Source organism: Dendropsophus ebraccatus, chromosome 4, assembly GCF_027789765.1.
Source record: "Dendropsophus ebraccatus isolate aDenEbr1 chromosome 4, aDenEbr1.pat, whole genome shotgun sequence".
In the NCBI taxonomy this organism is placed as follows: Eukaryota; Metazoa; Chordata; class Amphibia; order Anura; family Hylidae; genus Dendropsophus; species Dendropsophus ebraccatus.
Window position 1 is genome coordinate 10,871,176 of NC_091457.1, and position 25,247 is coordinate 10,896,422.

At 47.2% G+C, this 25,247-nt stretch overlaps 1 protein-coding gene across 1 annotated transcript in view; it reads left to right on the forward strand.

The window, feature by feature from the left end:
• Window positions 1-2,098: 2,098 nt before the first annotated feature.
• LOC138789201 (natural cytotoxicity triggering receptor 3 ligand 1-like) overlaps window positions 2,099-25,247 on the forward strand; it is a 74,011-nt gene continuing 50,862 nt past the window's right edge. Inside the window, exons 1-5 of the mRNA XM_069967807.1 lie at window positions 2,099-2,293; window positions 11,221-11,568; window positions 15,115-15,459; window positions 17,894-18,232; window positions 19,188-19,283. Coding sequence (XP_069823908.1) covers window positions 2,215-2,293; window positions 11,221-11,568; window positions 15,115-15,459; window positions 17,894-18,232; window positions 19,188-19,283 — 1,207 coding nt within the window. The 5' untranslated portion in view covers window positions 2,099-2,214. The remainder of the gene's footprint in view (window positions 2,294-11,220; window positions 11,569-15,114; window positions 15,460-17,893; window positions 18,233-19,187; window positions 19,284-25,247) is intronic.

Consider the following 25,247-nt stretch of genomic DNA (forward strand, 5'->3'; position numbering starts at 1 on the left):
GTGTATACAGCTCTGTCCCCCTCAGCACACAGTGTATACAGCTCTGTCCTCCTCCTCAGCACACAGTGTATACAGCTCTGTCCTCCTCCTCAGCACACAGTGTATACAGCTCTGTCCCCCTCCTCAGCACACAGTGTATACAGCTCTGTCCTCCTCCTCAGCACACAGTGTATACAGCTCTGTCCTCCTCCTAAACACACAGTGTATACAGCTCTGTCCCCCTCCTCAGCACACAGTGTATACAGCTCTGTCCCCCTCAGCACACAGTGTATACAGCTCTGTCCCCCTCCTCAGCACACAGTGTATACAGCTCTGTCCTCCTCAGCACACAGTGTATACAGCTCTGTCCTCCTCAGCACACAGTGTATACAGCTCTGTCCTCCTCAGCACAGTGTATACAGCTCTGTCCTCCTCAGCACACAGTGTATACAGCTCTGTCCTCCTCCCCAGCACACAGTGTATACAGCTCTGCCCCCCCCAGCACACAGTGTATACAGCTCTGTCCCCCTCCTCAGCACACAGTGTATACAGCTCTGTCCTCCTCCTCAGCACACAGTGTATACAGCTCTGTCCTCCTCCTAAACACACAGTGTATACAGCTCTGTCCCCCTCCTCAGCACACAGTGTATACAGCTCTGTCCCCCTCAGCACACAGTGTATACAGCTCTGTCCCCCTCCTCAGCACACAGTGTATACAGCTCTGTCCTCCTCAGCACACAGTGTATACAGCTCTGTCCTCCTCAGCACACAGTGTATACAGCTCTGTCCTCCTCAGCACAGTGTATACAGCTCTGTCCTCCTCAGCACACAGTGTATACAGCTCTGTCCTCCTCCCCAGCACACAGTGTATACAGCTCTGCCCCCCCCAGCACACAGTGTATACAGCTCTGTCCCCCTCAGCACACAGTGTATACAGCTCTGTCCTCCTCAGCACACAGTGTATACAGCTCTGTCCTCCTCCTCAGCACACAGTGTATACAGCTCTGTCCTCCTCAGCACACAGTGTATACAGCTCTGTCCTCCTCAGCACACAGTGTATACAGCTCTGTCCTCCTCAGCACACAGTGTATACAGCTCTGTCCCCCTCAGCACACAGTGTATACAGCTCTGTCCTCCTCAGCACACAGTGTATACAGCTCTGTCCCCCTCAGCACACAGTGTATACAGCTCTGTCCTCCTCAGCACACAGTGTATACAGCTCTGTCCCCCTCAGCACACAGTGTATACAGCTCTGTCCTCCTCAGCACACAGTGTATACAGCTCTGTCCCCCTCAGCACACAGTGTATACAGCTCTGTCCTCCTCAGCACACAGTGTATACAGCTCTGTCCTCCTCCTCAGCACACAGTGTATACAGCTCTGTCCTCCTCAGCACACAGTGTATACAGCTCTGTCCTCCTCAGCACACAGTGTATACAGCTCTGTCCTCCTCAGCACAGTGTATACAGCTCTGTCCTCCTCAGCACACAGTGTATACAGCTCTGTCCCCCTCCTCAGCACACAGTGTATACAGCTCTGTCCCCCTCCTCAGCACACAGTGTATACAGCTCTGTCCTCCTCCCCAGCACACAGTGTATACAGCTCTGCCCCCCCCAGCACACAGTGTATACAGCTCTGTCCTCCTCCTCAGCACAGTGTATACAGCTCTGTCCTCCTCAGCACACAGTGTATACAGCTCTGTCCTCCTCCTCAGCACAGTGTATACAGCTCTGTCCTCCTCAGCACACAGTGTATACAGCTCTGTCCTCCTCCCCAGCACAGTGTATATAGCTCTGTCCTCCTCCCCAGCACACAGTGTATACAGCTCTGTCCTCCTCAGCACAGTGTATACAGCTCTGTCCTCCTCAGCACAGTGTATACAGCTCTGTCCTCCTCCTCAGCATACAGTGTATACAGCTCTGTCCTCCTCCTCAGCACACAGTGTATACAGCTCTGTCCTCCTCCTCAGCACACAGTGTATACAGCTCCTCCCACCCTCCTCTCCTGTACTTTCACTTTCCCCGCCGTCGGACTGCGCAGACTCATTACCTCAGCCCCGCCCCGTGTCTCTGACTCATTACCTCAGCCCCGCCCCGTGTCTCTGACTCATTACCTCAGCCCCGCCCCCGGTGTCACTTCCTGCGCCTTCTAGACACGACCCATTCTCTATCCTATTACATTGTTTCTGTAATTCTTTGTATTGATAGAGTAATTAGTGTTGCTGAGGAGCCCCGGGATGGCGCTCACACTGTACCGGTCTCTGCTGCTCCCCCTGGTCGTATTCTCCGGCCTTCTCTCCCATCACTGCTCACATGGTAAGTGTCTCCTATATACTCCTATATATTATAGTTCTGGCTGCAGCTGTAATGAGGACACCAACCCCAGTATATAGCAGCGCTGTGTGTATACTGATCAGTGTGACGTCACTTTTACCCATTTTGTGGTTTTACAGGTGACTGCTATTTAATTGATGTTTACATATGTTAGCCCCGCCCCCAGCTGTATGGCCACTGTATATACTGCTGGGTGATGGCTGTATATAGTGCTGTCACTGTATATACTGCTGGGTGATGGCTGTATATAGTGCTGTCACTGTATATACTGCTGGGTGATGGCTGTATATAGTGCTGTCACTGTATATATAGCTGGGTGATGGCTGTATATAGTGCTGTCACTGTATATACTGCTGGGTGATGGCTGTATATAGTGCTGTCACTGTATATACTGCTGGGTGATGGCTGTATATAGTGCTGTCACTGTATATAGTGCTGGGTGATGGCTGTATATAGTGCTGTCACTGTATATACTGCTGGGTGATGGCTGTATATAGTGCTGTCACTGTATATACTGCTGGGTGATGGCTGTATATAGTGCTGTCACTGTATATATAGCTGGGTGATGGCTGTATATAGTGCTGTCACTGTATATACTGCTGGGTGATGGCTGTATATAGTGCTGTCACTGTATATACTGCTGGGTGATGGCTGTATATAGTGCTGTCACTGTATATACTGCTGGGTGATGGCTGTATATAGTGCTGTCACTGTATATACTGCTGGGTGATGGCTGTATATAGTGCTGTCACTGTATATACTGCTGGGTGATGGCTGTATATAGTGCTGTCACTGTATATGCAGCTGGGTGATGGCTGTATATAGTGCTGTCACTATATACTGCAGGGTGATGGCTGTATATAGTGCTATCACTGTATATACTGCTGGGTGATGGCTGTATATAGTGCTATCACTGTATATACTGCTGGGTGATGGCTGTATATAGTGCTGTCACTGTATATACTGCTGGGTGATGGCAGTATATAGTGCTGTCACTGTATATACTGCTGGGTGATGGCTGTATATAGTGCTGTCACTGTATATACTGCTGGGTGATGGCTGTATATAGTGCTGTCACTATATACTGCAGGGTGATGGCTGTATATAGTGCTGTCACTGTATATACTGCTGGGTGATGGCTGTATATAGTGCTGTCACTGTATATACTGCTGGGTGATGGTTGTATATAGTGCTGTCACTATATACTGCAGGGTGATGGCTGTATATAGTGCTGTCACTGTATATACTGCTGGGTGATGGCTGTATATAGTGCTGTCACTGTATATACTGCTGGGTGATGGCAGTATATAGTGCTGTCACTGTATATATAGCTGGGTGATGGCTGTATATAGTGCTGTCATTGTATATACTGCTGGGTGATGGCTGTATATAGTGCTGTCACTGTATATACTGCTGGGTGATGGCTGTATATAGTGCTGTCACTGTATATGCTGTTGGGTGCTCAGAGCTGGCATAGGTTTCAGTGTAATTTTTCCGCTGGATAAATAATAAATGCGGCAGCGTCTGAACATGGCCTAAGGCTGCGTTCACACATGCGTAGATTTTGCGGACCTACAGACGGTGAATGCATGAAACTGATTTTTTTCCCCACTCCCAGCATGGTGTGTCTATTGTGCCGGCAGAGGGGAAACTCTTTGAATCGCAGCGGCACTTTACTTGACAGAACCGAGCGGGCAAACAATCCATTGCATGCAGTTACCATCCGCAGGTCCGCAAAATCTACGCATGTGTGAATGCAGCTTAAGGACCTATTACTGTTTCAATACTTTTTATTGACAAGTTTTCACAAAAATTTTCATATACAACAAACAAATATCAAGAAGTGTAACTGGATACAATACTAGAACAGGTTATAACGCCTAATAGCTGTTACATACACGATATCAAGAGTCTACGGACTAACATAAGCTGGTAGATACATAAGTAAATATGCTGATAAGAGTATAATATAAGTACAAGAAATTCCAACCAAGAACTATAAAGCTACGGAAACTGGAGACCGTGTTGCGCTAGTCCTGCGCAGGGTTAATTATGGCTAATAAGCTCGGAGTACCAAGATCTCAGGAGAGAAAGTCCTTCATCAGCATTAGTAGCCGCGAATGTCAAGTTTTTTTCTCACGAAGCACTTGGGTGACTGGCGCAAGGGATTGACGCCACTGCACCGTAGTTGGTGAAAAGTATACGGAGAACATCCTATATTGGGCTGGTGTACCACTCGGCTTTCTAGTAGTGGCAAGGAAGGCATTTTTAATATGTAGGAAGTGAATCCTCGCAACAACGTCCCTAGGCGTGTGAGACGGCTGATTCTTTGATTTAGGAATTCTCCGAACCCAGTCCAGTACTAGTTCTCTATGTGAACAATCAACAAGGGTAGCGTTGAGAAAACGTTGGGTATAGTGGTACAGGCCGGATTCAGCGACCGTTTCGGGTATGCCCCTTAACTTCACATTTTTGCGTCTCATGTGATCCTCCAATACAGACAGTCTGTGTCGTAGACGCTGAGAGTCCTCCTCCATTTCTTGTATGGAGTAGCAGGCAATAAAGCATCACATATAGCAGGAGAGGAAGCAGCGCCCAAACTCCTTTCCCCAGCGGCGGCCCCTCCGCACTGCTCCTTTTGCCCGGCTTTGTCACTGTACACCAAGCCCGAGGTATAATCCCGTTCACTCCGGTATTCGGGGGAAGCAGGGTGTGGGGAGATTCTATGTGCGGCAACTCTGAGTGTCGCTGCAGCAGGCTGTCCTCCCCGGTGTGTCCCCTGCCATGTTAGCCAAGAGTCAGCGCCATCTTGGATTCGGGGAAGCGGGACATACGGAGCTATTTTAAGCGACTTACGGGTCGAAACCGGGTGATCCCGCATGATGAGGCGGTCCCAGAGTAGTTCGGCAATGTTCACATAGTGGTACCAAGTGAGGTGTAGTCCCAGAGCAAATCGCTAATTGTCCCTGGGTTGAGCAGGAGCACTGCGGACACACGTCTTCTCCCTCCGGCAGCAGGCCACGCCCCCCCCCCCCTTAAGGACCTATTACACGGGCCGATTCAGAGCCCAAAGAAAATTGTGCGCAGTGAAAATGGGGGGGGGGGGTGTTGGGGCTTACACCGTTCGCCCTGTGGTAAGACTGACACGTTATCTATGTTTTTCAAGTCAAAAAAAAAAAGTAAACCTATTTCGTTTTGATCCTTAAAATTTTTTTTTTTTTTCGTCTATGGGGCTTTATGAGATGTTTTTGTGCCATGATCTGGAACAAATTGATTAGTTGATTAGTTATATAGATCAATCCGAGGGTGACATCTATGACTATTTACACTGCAGGTTGCACGCTGCTTGTGGCTTAAGTACAGACAAAAATACAGAAGGTGCAACAGCAACCCACAGATGCAGGGGCTTACCGTATATATACTCCTCCCAGCGTACACATGGTAAACACCTGCTCTGTAGATATTAGAAAAAGTGAGGATCTTAGCAAACTATTTGATCAAACAGAGTGAACCATGTCGCCCCGTTAAGGCGTCCTCGAGACATGGTCCCTACTCTAGTATTCTCACACTAGCAATGGCCTTTCCTGGGCTGAATAAGCCTACAACTAGGCAGATAGGAGCCAAATGATCTCTTTTATAGCAGCCTTGGGACATGGGTGCAAGCCAACAGGAGGTAGCCACACACCCCACATTCAACAGGAGGTAGCCACACACCCCACATTCAACAGGAGGTAGCCACACACCCCACATTCAACAGGAGGTAGCCACACACCCCACATTCAACAGGAGGTAGCCACACACCCCACATTCAACAGAAAGGGTGCATGCACACTACGGAATTCCCGCGTATGACCTGCGGCTAGAGATGATCGAACCGGGTTCGGGTTCGAGTCCATCCGAACCCGAACGATCGGCATTTGATTAGCCGGGGCTGCTGAACTTGGATAAAGCTCTAAGGTTGTCTGGAAAACATGGATACAGCCAATGACTATATCCATGTTTTCCACATAGCCTTAGGGCTTTATCCAAGTTCACCAGCCACCGCTAATCAAACACCAAAAGTTCGGGTTCGGATGGACTAGAACATGCTCCAGGTTCGCTCATCTCTACCTGCGGCATATTCCGTCGCTCGTACCCGTACACGGGGGCGCGCATCTCCGTCCGTGCCATAGACACTATTCTCTGCACGGGCGGATTGCGCATTCCGCCGAAAGAAGTGGCATGTCAATTCTTTTGGTGGAATGCGGGATCCGCCCGTGCAGAGAATAGTGTCTGTGGCACGGGCGGAGATGCGTGTCGCTTCCGTAGTGTGCACGCACCCAAAAAGAGGAAAAATTGGCAGCACATCTTTGACTCTGTTCACACTGTAGGTTGCACGCTGCTTGTGGCTTAAGTACAGGCAAAAAAACAGAAGGTGCCACAGCAACCCACAGGTGTGTGTATACACTCTGGCCGGGATTCCCTCAGCTGCAGCACAATGTAAGTTCAGTAGTAATCACGGCCGTTGTTGAAAATCGGCAACAACGGACATGATTACTACTGAACTTACGTTGTGTGAACATAGCCTAAGGATAGCTTCCCACGTACCGGATCTACAGCGAATTTCACACTGCAAGTTTTCATTCCGCTGACAGTATGTGACCCAGCCCCTTTAACCCCCTGCCTCCCGCTGCCCCCGGCCAGGAGCATACATTACCTGCTCGGCGCCACGGCTGTGTTTGATGCTCCCGTCTGTCCCCATCAGCCAATCAGTGCATCGGGGGTTAAAGGGGCCCGGTCACATTCTGGCAGTGAAAATCCGCTGCAGATCCAGTACGTGTGAAGCTACCCTTAGGGTGCGTTCACACTACAGAATCCACTGCTCGCTTCCATGCGCATCTCCACCTGTCCCATAGGACTCTATTCTATGGTCAGGCGGATTACGCCGTCCGCCCAAAGAACGGACATGTCAATTTTTTGGGCAGATTGCGGAATCCGCCCGACCGTAGAATGGAGTCTATGGGACTGGCGGAGATGCGTGCTGTGACGAGCGGCGGATTCTGTAGTGTGAACGCACCCATATGTTCAGAACTCAGTGGAAACCATGCACCCTACTTCTTGCCCAGTAGACACACAATCTTGTTGGGATTATTGGCAATAATGTGTGGTCATGCGGAGAACTGGGGGCATGGTTTTCAATGTGTTCCCAATGTAGAAACCCAACTGAACAGGGTTCGGAACTAGGGCTTGGCCCTGGAAACATAGCCCTGACGGGGCTATACGGGAGAAGGGGTTAAAGGGATTGTCTAAGATGAAATTGGACAGATGTCAAGGACATATACTTACCTGTTCCGCTCCTCCCCAGCTACTGGATCCTACCTGCACATCCAGTGACGCACCGATCCTGACGGAAATGGAAGCTCAGTATAGCCGATATAGAGTCTATTCTCAGCATTCATTTCTAGTGGGAAAGGTGTGTCACCAGATGTTGTGAAATAGATGGTGGCTGTGGCAGAGAGCAGACGGCCTGGGAAGCTGCAGCTGAATGAAACCTTTAAGCATCTATCCCTGACGATTCCCTCGCAGCCCCGGTTATTGCTAGTAAAATATATAAAAAATAAAAATATAATTTAATAATTCATATACATGATATAAAATACATGAAAAAGGTGCAATTCATAGAATCAGAGCTCTCATGGATGAGCTCAGTGTCCGATTGTATAATATGTAGAGACAAGTTCAGCCCTTTGCTGATAAGATACTATATCTGTATTGTAGATAACATACAGCCTGTAGTTATACCAATCAGTCAATTAGATAATGATTATTAGTATAGGGATACGGTAGCGCTCATTTCGAGACTTGTGAGTTATGGCAGACGTGGCGCTTGTATATGGTGAAGTTCAATTGCGTTAATTATCTCTGTATATATGGCTCTGTCTCTCCACAGTACAAGGCACTTATTGTTTCCACTGACAGTAAAATAGTCATGCAGGAAAGTAGTGTTTGAAATATTGATTCCTTTGTAGGATGTAACTTATGCACACTGTAACCCTAGGAGACAGATCGCACTCGTCGTGCAGAGTATGATAGCCTTAGGGTCCTATTCCACGGCCCGATAAACGATGTAAACGAGCGGCGATCTGCTAGATCGCCGCTCGTTTACTGGGCCTATTCCACGGCCCGATGATCGTTGAGCGAGGGCTGCAAGGACATCGTTACCGATGTCCTTGCAGCCCTTGCAGCATCATACATTACCTGTCCAGGCTTCTTCTCCAAGCTGTCTTCGTCCCCGGGTCCCGCGCGCTCCATCTTCTGAATGGCCTGTCAGATGACAGGCCACACTCAGCAGCGGCAGTCCCGGCTTGTGATTGGCTGAGCACTCCGTCAGCTGACCAGCCATTCTGAAGATAGAGCGAGCGGGACCCGGGGACGAAGACAGCGAGGAGAAAAAGCCTGGACAGGTAATGTATTCTGCTGCTGCTTCTCAAATCGTCGGTCTCCCGCCGCGCACCGCTATTCAACCGTAGCTATGTGCGGTGGGGGAACGATGATTTTAGGTCTGGCCCTAAATGAACGCTCAGCCGATGACACGATCATCGGCTGATCGTTCTGTCTATTCCACCGAACGATAATCGGCCGAATTGGGCCAAATGGGGCCGATCCGGCGATTATCGTTACTGGGCCTTTAGTGTACAAGATGCGATCGGCTTGCATAGAACATTTGGGTTTTCAAGGGCAGATAAAAGCATATATTCAAATATTGATACTTACTGTATCCAAGTCCAGTCTCCTGAAGGCAGCTATATAACAGCTATACTTACTGTATCCAGGTCCAGTTTCCTGAAGGCTGCTATACAACAGCTATACTTACTGTATCTAGGCCCAGTCTCCTGAAGGCAGCTATATAACAGCTATACTTACTGTATCCAGGTCCAGTTTCCTGAAGGCAGCTATATAACAGCTATACTTACTGTATCCAGGTCCAGTCTCCTGAAGGCAGCTATATAACAGCTATACTTACTGTATCCAGGTCCAGTTTCCTGAAGGCAGCTATATAACCACTATACTTACTGTATCCAGGTCCAGTCTCCTGAAGGCAGCTATATAACAGCTATACTTACTGTATCTAGGTCCAGTCTCCTGAAGGCAGCTATATTACAGCTATACTTACTGTATCCAGGTCCAGTCTCCTGAAAGCAGCTATATAACAGCTATACTTACTGTATCCAGGTCCAGTCTCCAATCACATGACTGCCTTCTCTCTGTGAGCGCTCAGATGACCTGGGATCCACAGAACTTCCTGTTTTCTGACTGTTTCCTGTTTTTTGAGAGAAAAAAAAAAAAGAGTCAAAACAGGAAGTGCCGTGTTCTCCATGATAACTTAAAAATAAATTATGAATGTAAATTGCAAACTTGCTTCATATCACATATACTGCTGATTTAGACTTTGAAAGTTATAACAACAGGGACACTTTAAAGTTTAACCCTTAGACGACCCAGGGCGTATAGTTACGCCATGGAAGTCTGTCCCCAGACGACCTAGGGCGTAACTGTACGCCCTGGGTGTTTCTCACGCTATGAAGCGTGCTCCGGAGCGGAGCGCGCTTCATAGCAGGTGGGGGCGGCTGCAATCAGCAGCCGGGACCTCACCGGTAATGACACGCTGCAGCGATCGCGCTGCCGCATGTCATTAACCCCTTAAACGCCGCGATCGCGGCGTTTAAGTGTAAGTGACAGGGGGAGTCCCCTGTCACTTACCGATCGGGACCCCCGCAGTGTGACTGCGGGGGTCCCGATCGGTAAAACGGGCCGCCGGAGGTCTCTCACCTGCCTCCGTGCGGTCCGATCGGCGCTCTGGTCACTGAGCCTGCACAGGCAGGCTCAATGAGCAGAGCGCCGATAACACTGATCAATGCTATGCCTATGGCATAGCATTCATCAGTGTAAAAATCCAAGTAGTGAATGTAAAAGTCCCCCAAAGGGACTTCAAATGTGTAAAAAAAAAAAGTTAAAAACACTAACACACTTTCCCATTATATAAATAAAACATATAAAAATAAATAAATAGATAAACATATAATATACCGTAGCGTGTGTAATTGTCCGATCTATTAAAATTTAACAAGCGTCATTGCGAACGGTAAACGGCGTACACGAAAAGAGGGAAAAAAGTGCGCGGATTACCGATTTTATGTTACATTATATATATAAAAAAATTAATAAAAAGTGATCAAAACGTCCGATCTTCACAAATATGGTATTAATAAAAACTAGAGATCATGGCGGAAAAAATGACACCCCATACAGCCCCGTAGGTGAAAAAATAAAACCTTTATAAGCGTCACAATAGTCCCATTTTATTTATAATTAATTGCCAAAAAAAAGGATTTCATTTAAAAAAAATATATAACATTAGAGAATCTGCGTAAACCTGCATATGGTTGTGTTCGTACTGACCTATAGAGTAATGGTATCATGTTGCTTTTACCATATAGTGCATTACGTAGACACAGGAACCCCCCAAACGTTACCATATTGCATTCTTTTTTGCGATTTCACCAATTTATATCTTCATAAATATTATATTTGGGATTCCATCACACATGTTATGGTAAAATGAAAGACTCCATTACAAAGTACAACTATTCCTGTAACAAATAAGCCCTTACATGGCCTGTAGATAGAAAACTGAAAGTGCTGGAGCTCTTAGAAGGGGAGGAGGGAAAAACGGAAACACTAAGATCAAAATTTGCGCGGTCCACTGGGTCATTTTGGGCCTGGTCCTCAAAGGGTTAACAGAGATTCCAGGTCATATCGTTCTAAGTTTGTTGCATTAAAATAATGATCTTATTTTTGTACTATATAGGATAAATATAACACGTCGTGTTTCTATGTTACTGAATAGATTCTTCTTGTCTGTCTTTCAGGTATGTTACAGATACGCAAGGTGGATTCCCCTATAGAGACATTGCTGGGTCACGATACAACCCTCCCTTGTCTCTTCTATGGATATGAGACGCCTCTGGATCTCTCTACGGTTTCTGTACGTTGGACTCTGAGAACATCGGAAGGAAAAGACAAACAAGTATATTGGTTCCATGGTGGAAATCATACCCAAACCAGACCCGAGTCACATATACCGGAGAGTGACCTTATGGGAGGAGATGGCAGCCTGTATATACCCAACATACAGCCCAGTGATGAGGGAGAATACACCTGCACTGTGTTTGTTACTCCTGAGAAAGCAATAAGGAAAGTCACTATGGAGGTGTCAGGTAAGTGCTGCTATACACACAATGGAGTTTTAGGGCCCCATTACACGGCCCAATATTGAGGAGGAAGCGAGCGCCGACCTGTCATCTCATCGCTCGCTTCCTCCTCTTTCTCCGCTTGCTGTCTGTGTCTACATCACGCGTGGAGGAGTGTGGGAGGGGGCGGCTGCAGAAGGGGGTGGCCCATCACACGCAGCGGCGTGCAGCAGACCGTCGCTATCGTGATCGGTATTTTAGTACATGCTGAAAGACAACAATCAGGCGACATTGTCCATGTTGGCTGATAGTGGTCTTTTAACCTGTCCTATTACACCAAACAATTCTCGTCAAGAATGGCCGGCAATCGGCCAAGTACGACCGATAATCACTTGAAAGTTGTTGTTATGCCGTTCATTGTGCTGGTGCTGTAGAAATGTTACCTTGTTTTTTTGCCATTTAGGTTAAATGGCATAATTTTATAGTTTATCAATGGATATTAGAGATGAGCGAACCAGGTTCGGGTTCCAGTCCATCCGAACCCGAACGATCGGCATTTGATTAGTGGCGGCTGCTGAACTTGGATAAAGCTCTAAGGTTGTCTGGAAAACATGGATACAGCCAATGACTATACCCATGATTTCCACATAGCCTTAGGGCTTTATCCAAGTTCAGCAGCCACCGCTAATCAAATGCCGAACGTTCATGCTCCAGGTTCGCTCATCTCTAATGGATATAGCAATACTGATAATTTATACAGTGGGGAAAAAAAGTATTTAGTCAGTCACCAATAGTGCAAGTTCCACCACTTAAAAAGATGAGAGGCGTCTGTAATTGACCTCAACTATGGGAGACAAAATGAGAAAACAAATGCAGAAAATCACATTGTCCGATACTGTAAGAATTTATTTGCAAATTATGGTGGAAAATAAGTATTTGGTCAGTAACAAAATTTCATCTTAATACTTTGTTATATTTCCTTTGTTGGCAATGACAGAGGTCAAATGTTTTCTGTAAGTTTTCACAAGGTTGGCACACACTGTTGTTGGTCTGTTGGCCCATTCCTCCATGCAGATCTCCTCTAGAGCAGTGATGTTTTGGGGCTGTCGCTTGGCAACACGGACTTTCACCTCCCTCCAAAGGTTTTTTATAGGGTTGAGATCTGGAGACTGGCTAGGCCATTCCAGGACCTTGAAATGCTTCTTACCAAGCCGCTCCTTCCTTGCCCTGGCGGTGTGCTTTGGATCATTTTCATGTTGAAAGACCCAGCAGCCACGTTTCATCTTCAATGCCCTTGCTGATGGAAGGAGGTTTGCACTCAAAATCTCACGATACTTGGCCCCATTCATTCTTTCATGTCCCCGGATCAGTTGTCCTGGCCCCTTTGCAGAGAAACAGCCCCAAAGCCTGATGTTTCCACCCTTTAGGCCCCTTTCCCACTGAGCAAAACTAGCGGAATTCCGTTCATTCTTCAGCGCAGACAGAGCAGGAGCGCGCGCCTCCCATAGACTCCCATTATAAGCGGGAGGCTAACGGCATTCCGCGGCGGATAATTCCACTAGTTTTGCTCAGTAGGAACGGGGCCTTACAGTAGGTATGGTGTTTGATGGATGCAACTCAGTATTCTTTTTCATCCAAACACGACAAGTTGTGTTTCTACCAAACAGTTCCACTTTGGTTTCATTAGACCATAGGACATTCTCCCAATACTCTTCTGGATCATCCAAATGCTCTCTAGCAAACTTCAGACGGGCCCGGACATGTACTGGCTTAAGCAGTGGGACACGTCTGGCACTGCAGGATCTGAGTCCCTGGCACTGCAGGCGTAGTGTGTTACTGATGGTAGGCTTTGTTACATTGGTCCCAGCTCTCTGCAGTTCATTCACTAGGTCCCCCCCCCCGCGTGGTTCTGGGATTTTTACTCACCGTTACTCACCATTTTGGCCCAGCGGGGTGAGATTTTACCTGGAGCCCCAGATTGAAGATCGGAGATTATCAGTGGTCTTGTATGTCTTCCATTTTCTAATAATTGCTCCCACAGTTGATTTCTTCACTCCAAGCTGGTTGCCTATTGCAGATTCAGTCTTCCCAGCCTGGTGCAGGGCTACAATTTTGTTTCTGGTGTCCTTTGACAGCTCTTTGGTCTTCACCATAGTGGAGTTTGGAGTCTGACTGTTTGAGGGTGTGCACAGGTGTCTTTTTATACTGATAACAATTTTAAATAGGTGCCATTACTACAGGTAATGAGTGGAGGAAAGAGGAGACTTATAAAGCTGCAAATAAATTCTTACAAAATCAGACAATGTGATTTTCGGGATTTGTTTTCTCATTTTGTCTCTCATAGTTGAGATCTACCTATGATGTAAATTACAGACGCCTCTCATCTTTTTAAGTGGGAGAACTTGCACTATTGGTGACTGACTAAATACTTTTTTTCCCCACTGTATGTTTGTGTTTTGTTTTTTGTTCTTTTACACAATGATGGTATACTCACATGTACAGAATCTGCTACAGACCCTGTAAGTGTGAACGAACCCTAAAGCAATATGTACGGATAAAGGGCTATTTATGTGGGGTGGGGTTTATTACTTCTTTTTTACCACTTTTTTTTTGGCCTACAGAACATGCCTGATAGGCGTCCTCTTAGGTGTGTTCTCTGGCAGGGCCGGCCTGTAAGGATGTGTTCATTAGGCCCCTGGCTGCTGTGAGATGCCATTAGCTCCTCGTGGCTGCATCGCAGTGGTGCAGATGGGTTGACGGGAAACCACTTAGATGCCATGATGGCTACTGACTGTGGCATCTAGGAGGTTACATTGCTGGGATCTGAGGTATTGTCAGTCTCAGTATTTGCAGCAGGAGCAATGTGTATCAGCCTGACACTATTATTACCAGAACAGCAAGGTCACTATGACATATATATCTATTATAGAGGGTGAAACAACACTTAATGGAAGGCTTAAAGGGAATCAATCAGCCCTATTGGAGCACAGTATAAAGCTCCTGTGCAGCCCGCGGCACGTATCGGCCAGCAGCTTTACACCAGGGAAAATTTAGTCTTTATCTGCCAGCGCGCAGCAGGCAGGTAGTCATCTGGGCAGCTCCCCACAAATGTGTAGTCACCGCTGTCTGCTTGTCAGCATGCTCAGCTGGTATGATTGACAGGGAGAGATACCAGTAATGGGCCTCCCTCTCTGTCATTCATCCCCTCTGAGCGCAGGCAGAGAGCGGTGACTACACACGGCAGGGAGCTGTCCAGATGACTACCTGCCTGCCGCACGCTGGCGGATTAAGACTTCATTTTCTTGGATATAAAGCTCTTGCTGCAGCTTCGTCTGGTACATAAGCTACACAGGAGCGTTATACTGTGTTCCTGGGAACCAAATCAGCCCAATTGGTTCCCTTTAAATATTTGACCAGAGGATCCCAGTTTATTTTGTGCTAGGCTTATTGCATTATATTAATGATCTCACCTTACTCTTATACTATAGAGGGTATATATTTATTTATATATACATATATATATCACGTCATGTTACTATGTTGTTGAATGTGTTGTTCTTGTCTGTCTTTCAGCTAAATTAGAAATCCGCAGGGTGGAATCCCCTATAGAGGTATCTCCTGGACATGGTACAACCCTCCCTTGTCTCTTCTATGGATATGAGGCACCTCTGGATCTCTCTACGGTTTCTGTACGTTGGACTCTGAGAACATCAGAAGGAGAAAGACGAGTATATTGGTTCCATGGTGGAGATCATACCCAATACAGACCTGGGTCATATATACCGGAGAGTGGACTTATGGGAGGAGACGGCAGCCTGTATATACCCAACATACAGCCCAGTGATGATGGAGAATACACCTGCACTGTTATCGTCACTCCTGAGAAAGCAGTAGGGAAAGTCACTATGGAGGTGTCAGGTAAGTGCTGTTATACACACAATGGTGGTCACAGCTTATACAGTATATCTGTACACCTGGCACAGTGTAGTCCAGAGTCGTCTCATCAGGTAGAGAGAGACCTTCAGTTCCCGACACAAATGGTAACAGCAAAGAGGCCTGTGTTGCTCTTTAGTGATAACACTCAATGTAAATGGCTACATAAAGAAAAAAACTATACATTAAAGGGGAACTCCAGGTAGAGGTTAAAAAAATTAAACTTCTGCAGAAGCACATAGCATTACTTACCTATCTATCCCAGTTTTGAAACTACCAAAAATCCATTTGTTTGGGGTTTTTTTGTTCTGTATTGTGTTTCTGTACTTCCTGGTTGAGCCAGGGCCGTATTTGCCACTAGGCACCCGTGGTCCGGTGCCTAGGGCGGCGCCCTGCGGGGAACACTTTTTTTAATTAGAAACTCCGCCGTATGCACCGGCCCACGGGTGCCTAGCTCGCGGGGGGTGGGGGGGGGGGTGGTGGTACTGTGGGTAGACGGAGCGGCCGGGAGCAGAATGGCCAGGCAGGCTGGTTACCACCCCCCCCATGCAGGTCCGGGGTCCGGGACCGGGGATGAGCTTCCGGCACACACAGGCAGAGGCCGGAAGCTCGCAGCCCCGTGATGCCCGATCTTCTCTCCTGCTCGGCGGCGCTCACGTGATGTGACGTCATCGCCAAGCAGGAGAGAAGATCCGGGACCGCGGTGCTGCAGCTGTGAGCTTCCGGCCTCTGTCTGTGTGTGCCGGAAGCTCACCCCCGGTCCCGGACCCCGGACCTGCATGGGGGAGAGGGAACCAGCCTGCCTGCCCATCCTGCTCCTGCTCCCGGCCGCTCCGTCTCCCCCTCCAGCCCCCCAGCCTCTCCCCCTGCCCCCCAGCATCTCCCCCTGCCCCCCAGCGTCTCCCCTGCCCCCCAGCCTCTCCCCCAGACCCCCAGCCTCTCCACCTGCCCCCCAGCCTCTCCACCTAACCCCCAGCGTCTCCCCTGCCCCCCCAGCGTCTCCCCTGCCCCCCCCGCCTCTCCACCTAACCCCCAGCCTCTCCCCTGCCCCCCCAGCCTCTCCACCTAACCCCCCAGCCTTTCCCCTGCCCCCCCAGTGTCTCCCCCTGCCCCCCCAGCCTCTCCCCCTAACCCCCAGCCTCTCCACCTAACCCCCAGCCTCTCCCCTGCCCCCCCCAGCGTCTCCTCCTGTCCCCCAGCCCCTCCCCTGCCCCCCAGCCTAATAACATCTCCCCCTATCCCCTATTAGTGATTTTCTGGGGTCACTTCCCTACACTGAGCCCCCACAGATCTATGTATTCTGATCTCCCACAACGCCTCCAGGACCCAACTACAACAGCTGCAGGCACTACAACTCCCAGAACAGTCTGCAGCCCTCAGGATATGCTGGGAGTTGTAGTGCCTGCAGCTGCTGTAGTTGGGTCCTAGGTGCATTATACACTGGATGCTTTGTGACATATAAGAATACATAGATCTGTGGGGGCTCGGTGTAGGGAAGTGACCCCAGAACATCACTAATAGGGGATAGGGGGGATGTTTTTGTTCTATCCCCTATTAGTGATGTTCTGGGGTCACTTCCCTACACTGAGCCCCCACAGATCTATGTATTCTTATGTGCCACAAAGCATCCAGTGTATAGGACCCAACTACAACAGCTGCAGGCACTACAACTCCCAGCATGTACTGACAGTCTGCAGCCCTCAGGATATGCTGGGAGTTGTAGTAAAGTAGTACAATCCTCTTATAGCTGCACCGTGCAAACTGCCTAGGGCAGCATGAACTCTAAATACAGGCCTGGGTTGAGCAGTTCCCAGAATGCAGTACTGGTTCCAGAATGCAATGCTTTCCCTCAGCTGTTCATCACAGTCCACAGTCTTTGCAGCAGCTGCTTCTGGCCGGTGAGAGATGGTGAATCACTCAGGGGATTGGGGGATCCAGCCGCGCCTCCTGTGACATCACGCCCTGCCCCCTGTCTGCATCATCAGCCTGTGCTCAGCAAACACACACAATGTGAGACAGAGGCATGGAAGATTGGTCTCCTAAGGTAGGAGAGCAGTGGGAGCAGGAGACAATGTGAATTGGCACAGAGGCCATTTTTTTTTCCACTTCCTGGATTTCAGCTACTAGTGTGGCAGAACCGTACAGATACGGTAATACATTGTATAGAAATATCTATACAGCTTTTAATGTACTTTTAATAGAAAAAAAATTATGTGGAGTTCCCCTTTAACTTCAATGAAGTTATATTACAAAGTAATTTTTTTTCTTCTTCGGAGTACCCCTTTAAGTCTGCTGCCTCTGCACAGCATCCAAAAGAGCAGATTGCATAAGAGCAAACAGCCTCCATACCAACTTCAATTAAAATTTATCTGAATGAGAAGGATTACATTATAATATCCATGTTATTCTTTCTCCTCAGCCGTACCGACCTGTACAGTGAGTGACCCCAGACTAGAGATGACTCCGAACCAACAGAGAGTTGCTACCTGTTATGTGAGCGGCTTCTATCCACAACCTGTCACTATACATTGGGTGAAGCACAGTAAAGCTTCCTCCAGTAATTCTGAACTGGATATAGAGACTTGCACCAAGGCACCAGTGAAGAACCCTAATGGAACCTACAATGTGAGAAGTATAATGGCTGTGAGGCCTAGGAGCACAGAGGAGGATGGAGATGTATATTCCTGTGTGATCACCCACAGGTCACTGAGAGACCCTCTTACCTGTAATGTTACTCTATCAGTGGAGGATGATGAAGGTAAGTGTGTACGGTTATAGGAATGGCCTTATAATAAATGTTATATGAACATAGGCCCAGATATAGGAAACTGTGTATAATTTAAAGTGGTGTAAAGTGCCAGAGCAACCAATCTCTTCAGCTCAGCAGCAGTGGTGTAAAGCGCCAGAGCAACCAATCACAGCTCAGCAGCACAGCAACCAATCACAGCTCAGCTAAAGTGGTGTAAAGTGCCACAGCAACCAATCACAGCTCAGCAGTAAAGCAACCAATCACAGTTCAGCAATAGTGGTGTAAAGTGCCACAGCAACCAATCACAGCTCAGCTTTCTGCTCTAGTAAAGTGAAACCTGATCTAGGATTGGTTGCTATGGGCAGTTTACACCAGTTTCTATTTCACACGGCTTGATAAATCTGGATCTAAGGAGGAGATTTATCAAACATGGTGTAAAATGAAACTGGCTCAGTTGCCCCTAGCAACCAATCAGATTCCACCTTTCATTCTTTACAGACTCTTTGAAAAATGAAAGGTGGAATCTGGTTGCTAGGGGCAACTAAGCCAGTCTCACTTTACACCAGTTTGATAAATCTCCCCCCTAAGTGTTTTGCATTTAAGCCAAAAAGGCCAACTTTAGTCTGATGTTGCCAAACACCTTCTTCCACATGTTTCCGGTGTCCCCTACATGGCTCGGTACAAACTGCAAGCAGTACCTCTCATGGCTTTCAGCTATGGCTTTCTTCTTGCCCCTCTTCCATAAAGGCCAGATATGTGGAGTAGAGGACTAATAGTCGTCCGCTGGGATGGATTATTTTTTTTTAAAAACCTTTTTTCATTTAAATATTTTACACCTTTTAAGTCTCCGTAGGGACACCTCTCAGAAGCAGTCATTAGATCTATGACCTGTGTAAAGCTATGACATTGCATAGATCCATGAGATCAGTGCTCTGCTAATAGAGTCTGTCATCCTTTTTCTCAGGGGCACGGTTGAATTTTGGTAAGAAGAAGTCCCCACGGCACTCTGGGTCAGATGGAGAAGAGTATGGAGAATTAACTACAGTCACTGATGTCACCAGTGAGTCCACAACTTTTTTATCGGGGGGGGGGGGTCAACTTTTACAAGTAGCATGCAATATAGCCACTAAATAGATTACAATTGAATTGGGGCACCATTCATGGGAACCTTTCATTGGACTGCCCCAGAGCAGTCTAAAGAGAATATTGACGCCCCTCCCCCAATAAAAGTCATACGTAGGAAAGATTTGGATACAGAAAATTTGCAGTGTATAAAAGTACCAACAAAGTGGCTGTATAACTCTACACCAATATACAAGGAACAAATATCCCCATACATATCACCACAATAACACCATGGTACTGTTACTGAACAAAATCCAGTGTACTAAGACCAACATTTTATAAACAGTTATAAAATTATACCGCCACACCGTGAACACATACAATCACCACACAGTGGATAAAGCCAGTATACCCAACCCAATATTACCAATAGTAACACTATACAAGGGACAAATAATACCTCCCATCCATAACAACATATTGCCACCGCCTAATGAATAAATAATAATTCTGTGCTAAATAAAATAAAGTAAAAAACAAACACAGAACAACATTACCCCCACACAGTGACCATTTAGTGATTACAATGCAGTTACATCCAGTGACTCACAGGTGACATTTTCTGTTATCGGAGCTTTTCTCTTTAAATTTTTTGTTCCCATCTGACCCAGATTGTTGTGAAGACTTTTTCTGGCTATGCCTCTGAAGATCACTCAAAAAACAACAACACACATATACACGCACATACACACACATATATTTTTATACATATATATATATATATATATATGCAAAGAAACATGAATTAAACATAAACATAAAACATAATGCAAAAGTTCTGTACTTCTACAATGTAATCAGCCCTTTTTGCCCGCACACTTTAAAAAGACCCCCACTCTGTTACCTCTAGAGAGCAGCAACTTGCTGTGGCTGAACCCCATAATACTTAGTATGAAGGTTGGCTTTAGTACCCACAATGTGGTTTAATTCGCTCACTTTGTGTGACCCATCATCCCCATCATTGTGACTAACTGTGTATTTGCTTTCTTGCAGGTAAAACAGCTTTAATTGTAATTATGCAGACCATCGTCTTCCTCATCATAGCGGGATTATACACGTATAAAAGAGGTAATAACTTTACTTACATTCTCTGCTATCTGCTATTATTGTTATGTGGTAGAGATCTCTACCACTTAACCCTTCCTATGCTATCATTAATGCTGCTTTCAAGGGCCCGTTCACACTGAGGAAAGGCGGCGGAATTCTTTGAATGGAGAGCAACGGCACACAAGCCCTCCCATAGAGACACTGTGTGACACTGAGGCAGATGGGATTTCTGCCGCCTTTACTCAGTGTGAACATACCCTTAGAGTCAGAGGGAAGGACCCCAGAAAGTGTAACATGGCTCCTCAGCATCTGCTCCTCTCCCTCATGTCATATAATCTGCCTCTCTAGTAAGTATGCCTGTGGCCTTCTTAAATGTTGCGTATGCTTATCTATACAGTGGGATATTTCTGTTGGTTCTTATTACATTACGGTGTATAACATGTCACCATGCTGTATATGACCCCGCTACCCTCACAGCTGATGGTAATACTGCCCCCCTATATGATGTATGACCCCGCTACCCTCACAGCTGATAGTAATACTGCCCCCCTATATGATGTATGACCCCGCTACCCTCACAGCTGATAGTAATACTGCCCTCCTATATGATATATGACCCCGCTACCCTCACAGCTGATAGTAATACTGCCCTCCTATATGGTGTATGACCCCCGCTACCCTCACAGCTGATAGTAATACTGCCCTCCTATATGATATATGACCCCCGCTACCCTCACAGCTGATAGTAATACTGCCCTCCTATATGATGTATGACCCCGCTACCCTCACAGCTGATAGTAATACTGCTCTCCTATATGATGTATGACCCCGCTACCCTCACAGCTGATAGTAATACTGCTCCTATATGATGTATGACCCCGCTACCCTCACAGCTGATAGTAATACTAACCTCCTATATGATGTATGACCCCGCTACCCTCACAGCTGATAGTAATACTGCCCTCCTATATGATGTATGACCCCGCTACCCTCACAGCTGATTGTAATACTGCTCCTATATGATGTATGACCCCGCTACCCTCACAGCTGATAGTAATACTGCCCTCCTATATGATATATGACCCCCGCTACCCTCACAGCTGATAGTAATACTGCCCTCCTATATGATGTATGACCCCGCTACCCTCACAGCTGATAGTAATACTAACCTCCTATATGATATATGACCCCCGCTACCCTCACAGCTGATAGTAATACTGCCCTCCTATATGATGTATGACCCCGCTACCCTCACAGCTGATAGTAATACTGCCCTCCTATATGATATATGACCCCCGCTACCCTCACAGCTGATAGTAATACTGCCCTCCTATATGATGTATGACCCCGCTACCCTCACAGCTGATAGTAATACTGCTCTCCTATATGATGTATGACCCCGCTACCCTCACAGCTGATAGTAATACTGCTCTCCTATATGATGTATGACCCCGCTACCCTCACAGCTGATAGTAATACTAACCTCCTATATGATATATGACCCCCGCTACCCTCACAGCTGATAGTAATACTGCCCTCCTATATGATGTATGACCCCGCTACCCTCACAGCTGATTGTAATACTGCTCCTATATGATGTATGACCCCGCTACCCTCACAGCTGATAGTAATACTGCCCCCCTATATGATGTATGACCCCGCTACCCTCACAGCTGATAGTAATACTGCCCTCCTATATGATATATGACCCCCGCTACCTTCACAGCTGATAGTAATACTAACCTCCTATATGATGTATGACCCCGCTACCCTCACAGCTGATAGTAATACTGCCCTCCTATATGATGTATGACCCCCGCTACCCTCACAGCTGATAGTAATACTGCTCCTATATGATGTATGACCCCCGCTACCCTCACAGCTGATAGTAATACTGCCCTCCTATATGATGTATGACCCCGCTACCCTCACAGCTGATAGTAATACTGCTCCTATATGATGTATGACCCCCGCTACCCTCACAGCTGATAGTAATACTGCCCTCCTATATGATGTATGACCCCGCTACCCTCACAGCTGATTGTAATACTGCTCCTATATGATGTATGACCCCGCTACCCTCACAGCTGATAGTAATACTGCCTTCCTATATGATGTATGACCCCGCTACCCTCACAGCTGGTAGTAATACTGCCCTCCTATATGGTGTATGACCCCCGCTACCCTCACAGCTGATAGTAATACTGCCCCCTATATGATATATGACCCCTGCTACCCTCACAGCTGATAGTAATACTGCTCCTATATGATGTATGACCCCGCTACCCTCACAGCTGATAGTAATACTGCCTTCCTATATGATGTATGACCCCCGCTACCCTCACAGCTGATAGTAATACTGCCCCCCTATATGATGTATGACCCCGCTACCCTCACAGCTGATAGTAATACTGCCCTCCTATATGATGTATGACCCCCGCTACCCTCACAGCTGATAGTAATACTGCTCCTATATGATGTATGACCCCGCTACCCTCACAGCTGATAGTAATACTGCTCCTATATGATGTATGACCCCGCTACCCTCACAGCTGATAGTAATACTAACCTCCTATATGATGTATGACCCCGCTACCCTCACAGCTGATGGTAATACTGCCCTCCTATATGATGTATGACCCCTGCTACCCTCACAGCTGGTAGTAATACTGCCCTCCTATATGATGTATGACCCCGCTACCCTCACAACTGATAGTAATACTGCCCTCCTATATGATGTATGACCCCGCTACCCTCACAGCTGATAGTAATACTGCCCCCCTATATGATGTATGACCCCGCTACCCTCACAGCTGATAGTAATACTGCCCTCCTATATGATGTATGACCCCCGCTACCCTCACAGCTGATAGTAATACTGCCCTCCTATATGATGTATGACCCCGCTACCCTCACAGCTGATAGTAATACTGCCCTCCTATATGATGTATGACCCCGCTACCCTCACAGCTGATAGTAATACTGCTCCTATATGATGTATGACCCCGCTACCCTCACAGCTGATAGTAATACTGCTCCTATATGATGTATGACCCCTGCTACCCTCACAGCTGATAGTAATACTGCCTTCCTATATGATGTATGACCCCGCTACCCTCACAGCTGATAGTAATACTGCCCCCCTATATGATGTATGACCCCGCTACCCTCACAGCTGATAGTAATACTGCTCCTATATGATGTATGACCCCCGCTACCCTCACAGCTGATAGTAATACTGCCCTCCTATATGATGTATGACCCCGCTACCCTCCCAGCTGATAGTAATACTGCCCTCCTATATGATATATGACCCCGCTATTCTCACAGCTGATAGTAATACTGCCCTCCTATATGATGTATGACCCCGCTACCCTCACAGCTGATAGTAATACTGCTCCCCTATATGATGTATGACCCCCGCTACCCTCACAGCTGATAGTAATACTGCCCCCCTATATGATGTATGACCCCGCTACCCTCACAGCTGATAGTAATACTGCTCTCCTATATGATGTATGACCCCCGCTACCCTCACAGCTGATAGTAATACTGCCCTCCTATATGATGTATGACCCCGCTACCCTCACAGCTGATAGTAATACTGCTCCTATATGATGTATGACCCCGCTACCCTCACAGCTGATAGTAATACTGCCCCCCTATATGATGTATGACCCCGCTACCCTCACAGCTGATAGTAATACTGCTCCTATATGGTGTATGACCCCGCTACCCTCACAGCTGATAGTAATACTGCTCTCCTATATGATGTATGACCCCGCTACCCTCACAGCTGATAGTAATACTGCTCTCCTATATGATGTATGAGCCCGCTACCCTCCCAGCTGATAGTAATACTGCCCTCCTATATGATGTATGACCCCCGCTACCCTCACAGCTGATAGTAATACTGCCCTCCTATATGATGTATGACCCCCGCTACCCTCACAGCTGATAGTAATACTGCCCTCCTATATGATGTATGACCCCCGCTACCCTCACAGCTGATAGTAATACTGCTCCTATATGATGTATGACCCCGCTATCCTCACAGCTGATTGTAATACTGCTCTCCTATATGATGTATTACCCCGCTACTCTCACAGCTGATAGTAATACTGCTCCTATATGATGTATGACCCCCGCTACCCTCACAGCTGATAGTAATACTGCCCTCCTATATGATGTATGACCCCGCTACCCTCACAGCTGATAGTAATACTGCCCTCCTATATGATGTATGACCCCGCTACCCTCACAGCTAATAGTAATACTGCTCCTATATGATGTATGACCCCGCTACCCTCACAGCTGATAGTAATACTGCTCTCCTATATGATGTATTACCCCGCTACCCTCACAGCTGATAGTAATACTGCTCCTATATGATGTATGACCCCGCTACCCTCACAGCTGATAGTAATACTGCCCCCCTATATGATATATGACCCCGCTACCCTCACAGCTGATAGTAATACTGCCCCCCTATATGATATATGACCCCGCTACCCTCACAGCTGATAGTAATACTGCCCTCCTATATGATGTATGACCCCGCTACCCTCACAGCTGATAGTAATACTGCTCCTATATGATGTATTACCCCGCTACCCTCACAGCTGATAGTAATACTGCTCTCCTATATGATGTATTACCCCGCTACCCTCACAGCTGATAGTAATACAGCTCCTATATGATGTATGACCCCGCTACCCTCACAGCTGATAGTAATACTGCCCTCCTATATGATATATGACCCCGCTACCCTCACAGCTGATAGTAATACTGCTCTCCTATATGATATATGACCCCGCTACCCTCACAGCTGATAGTAATACTGCCCTCCTAT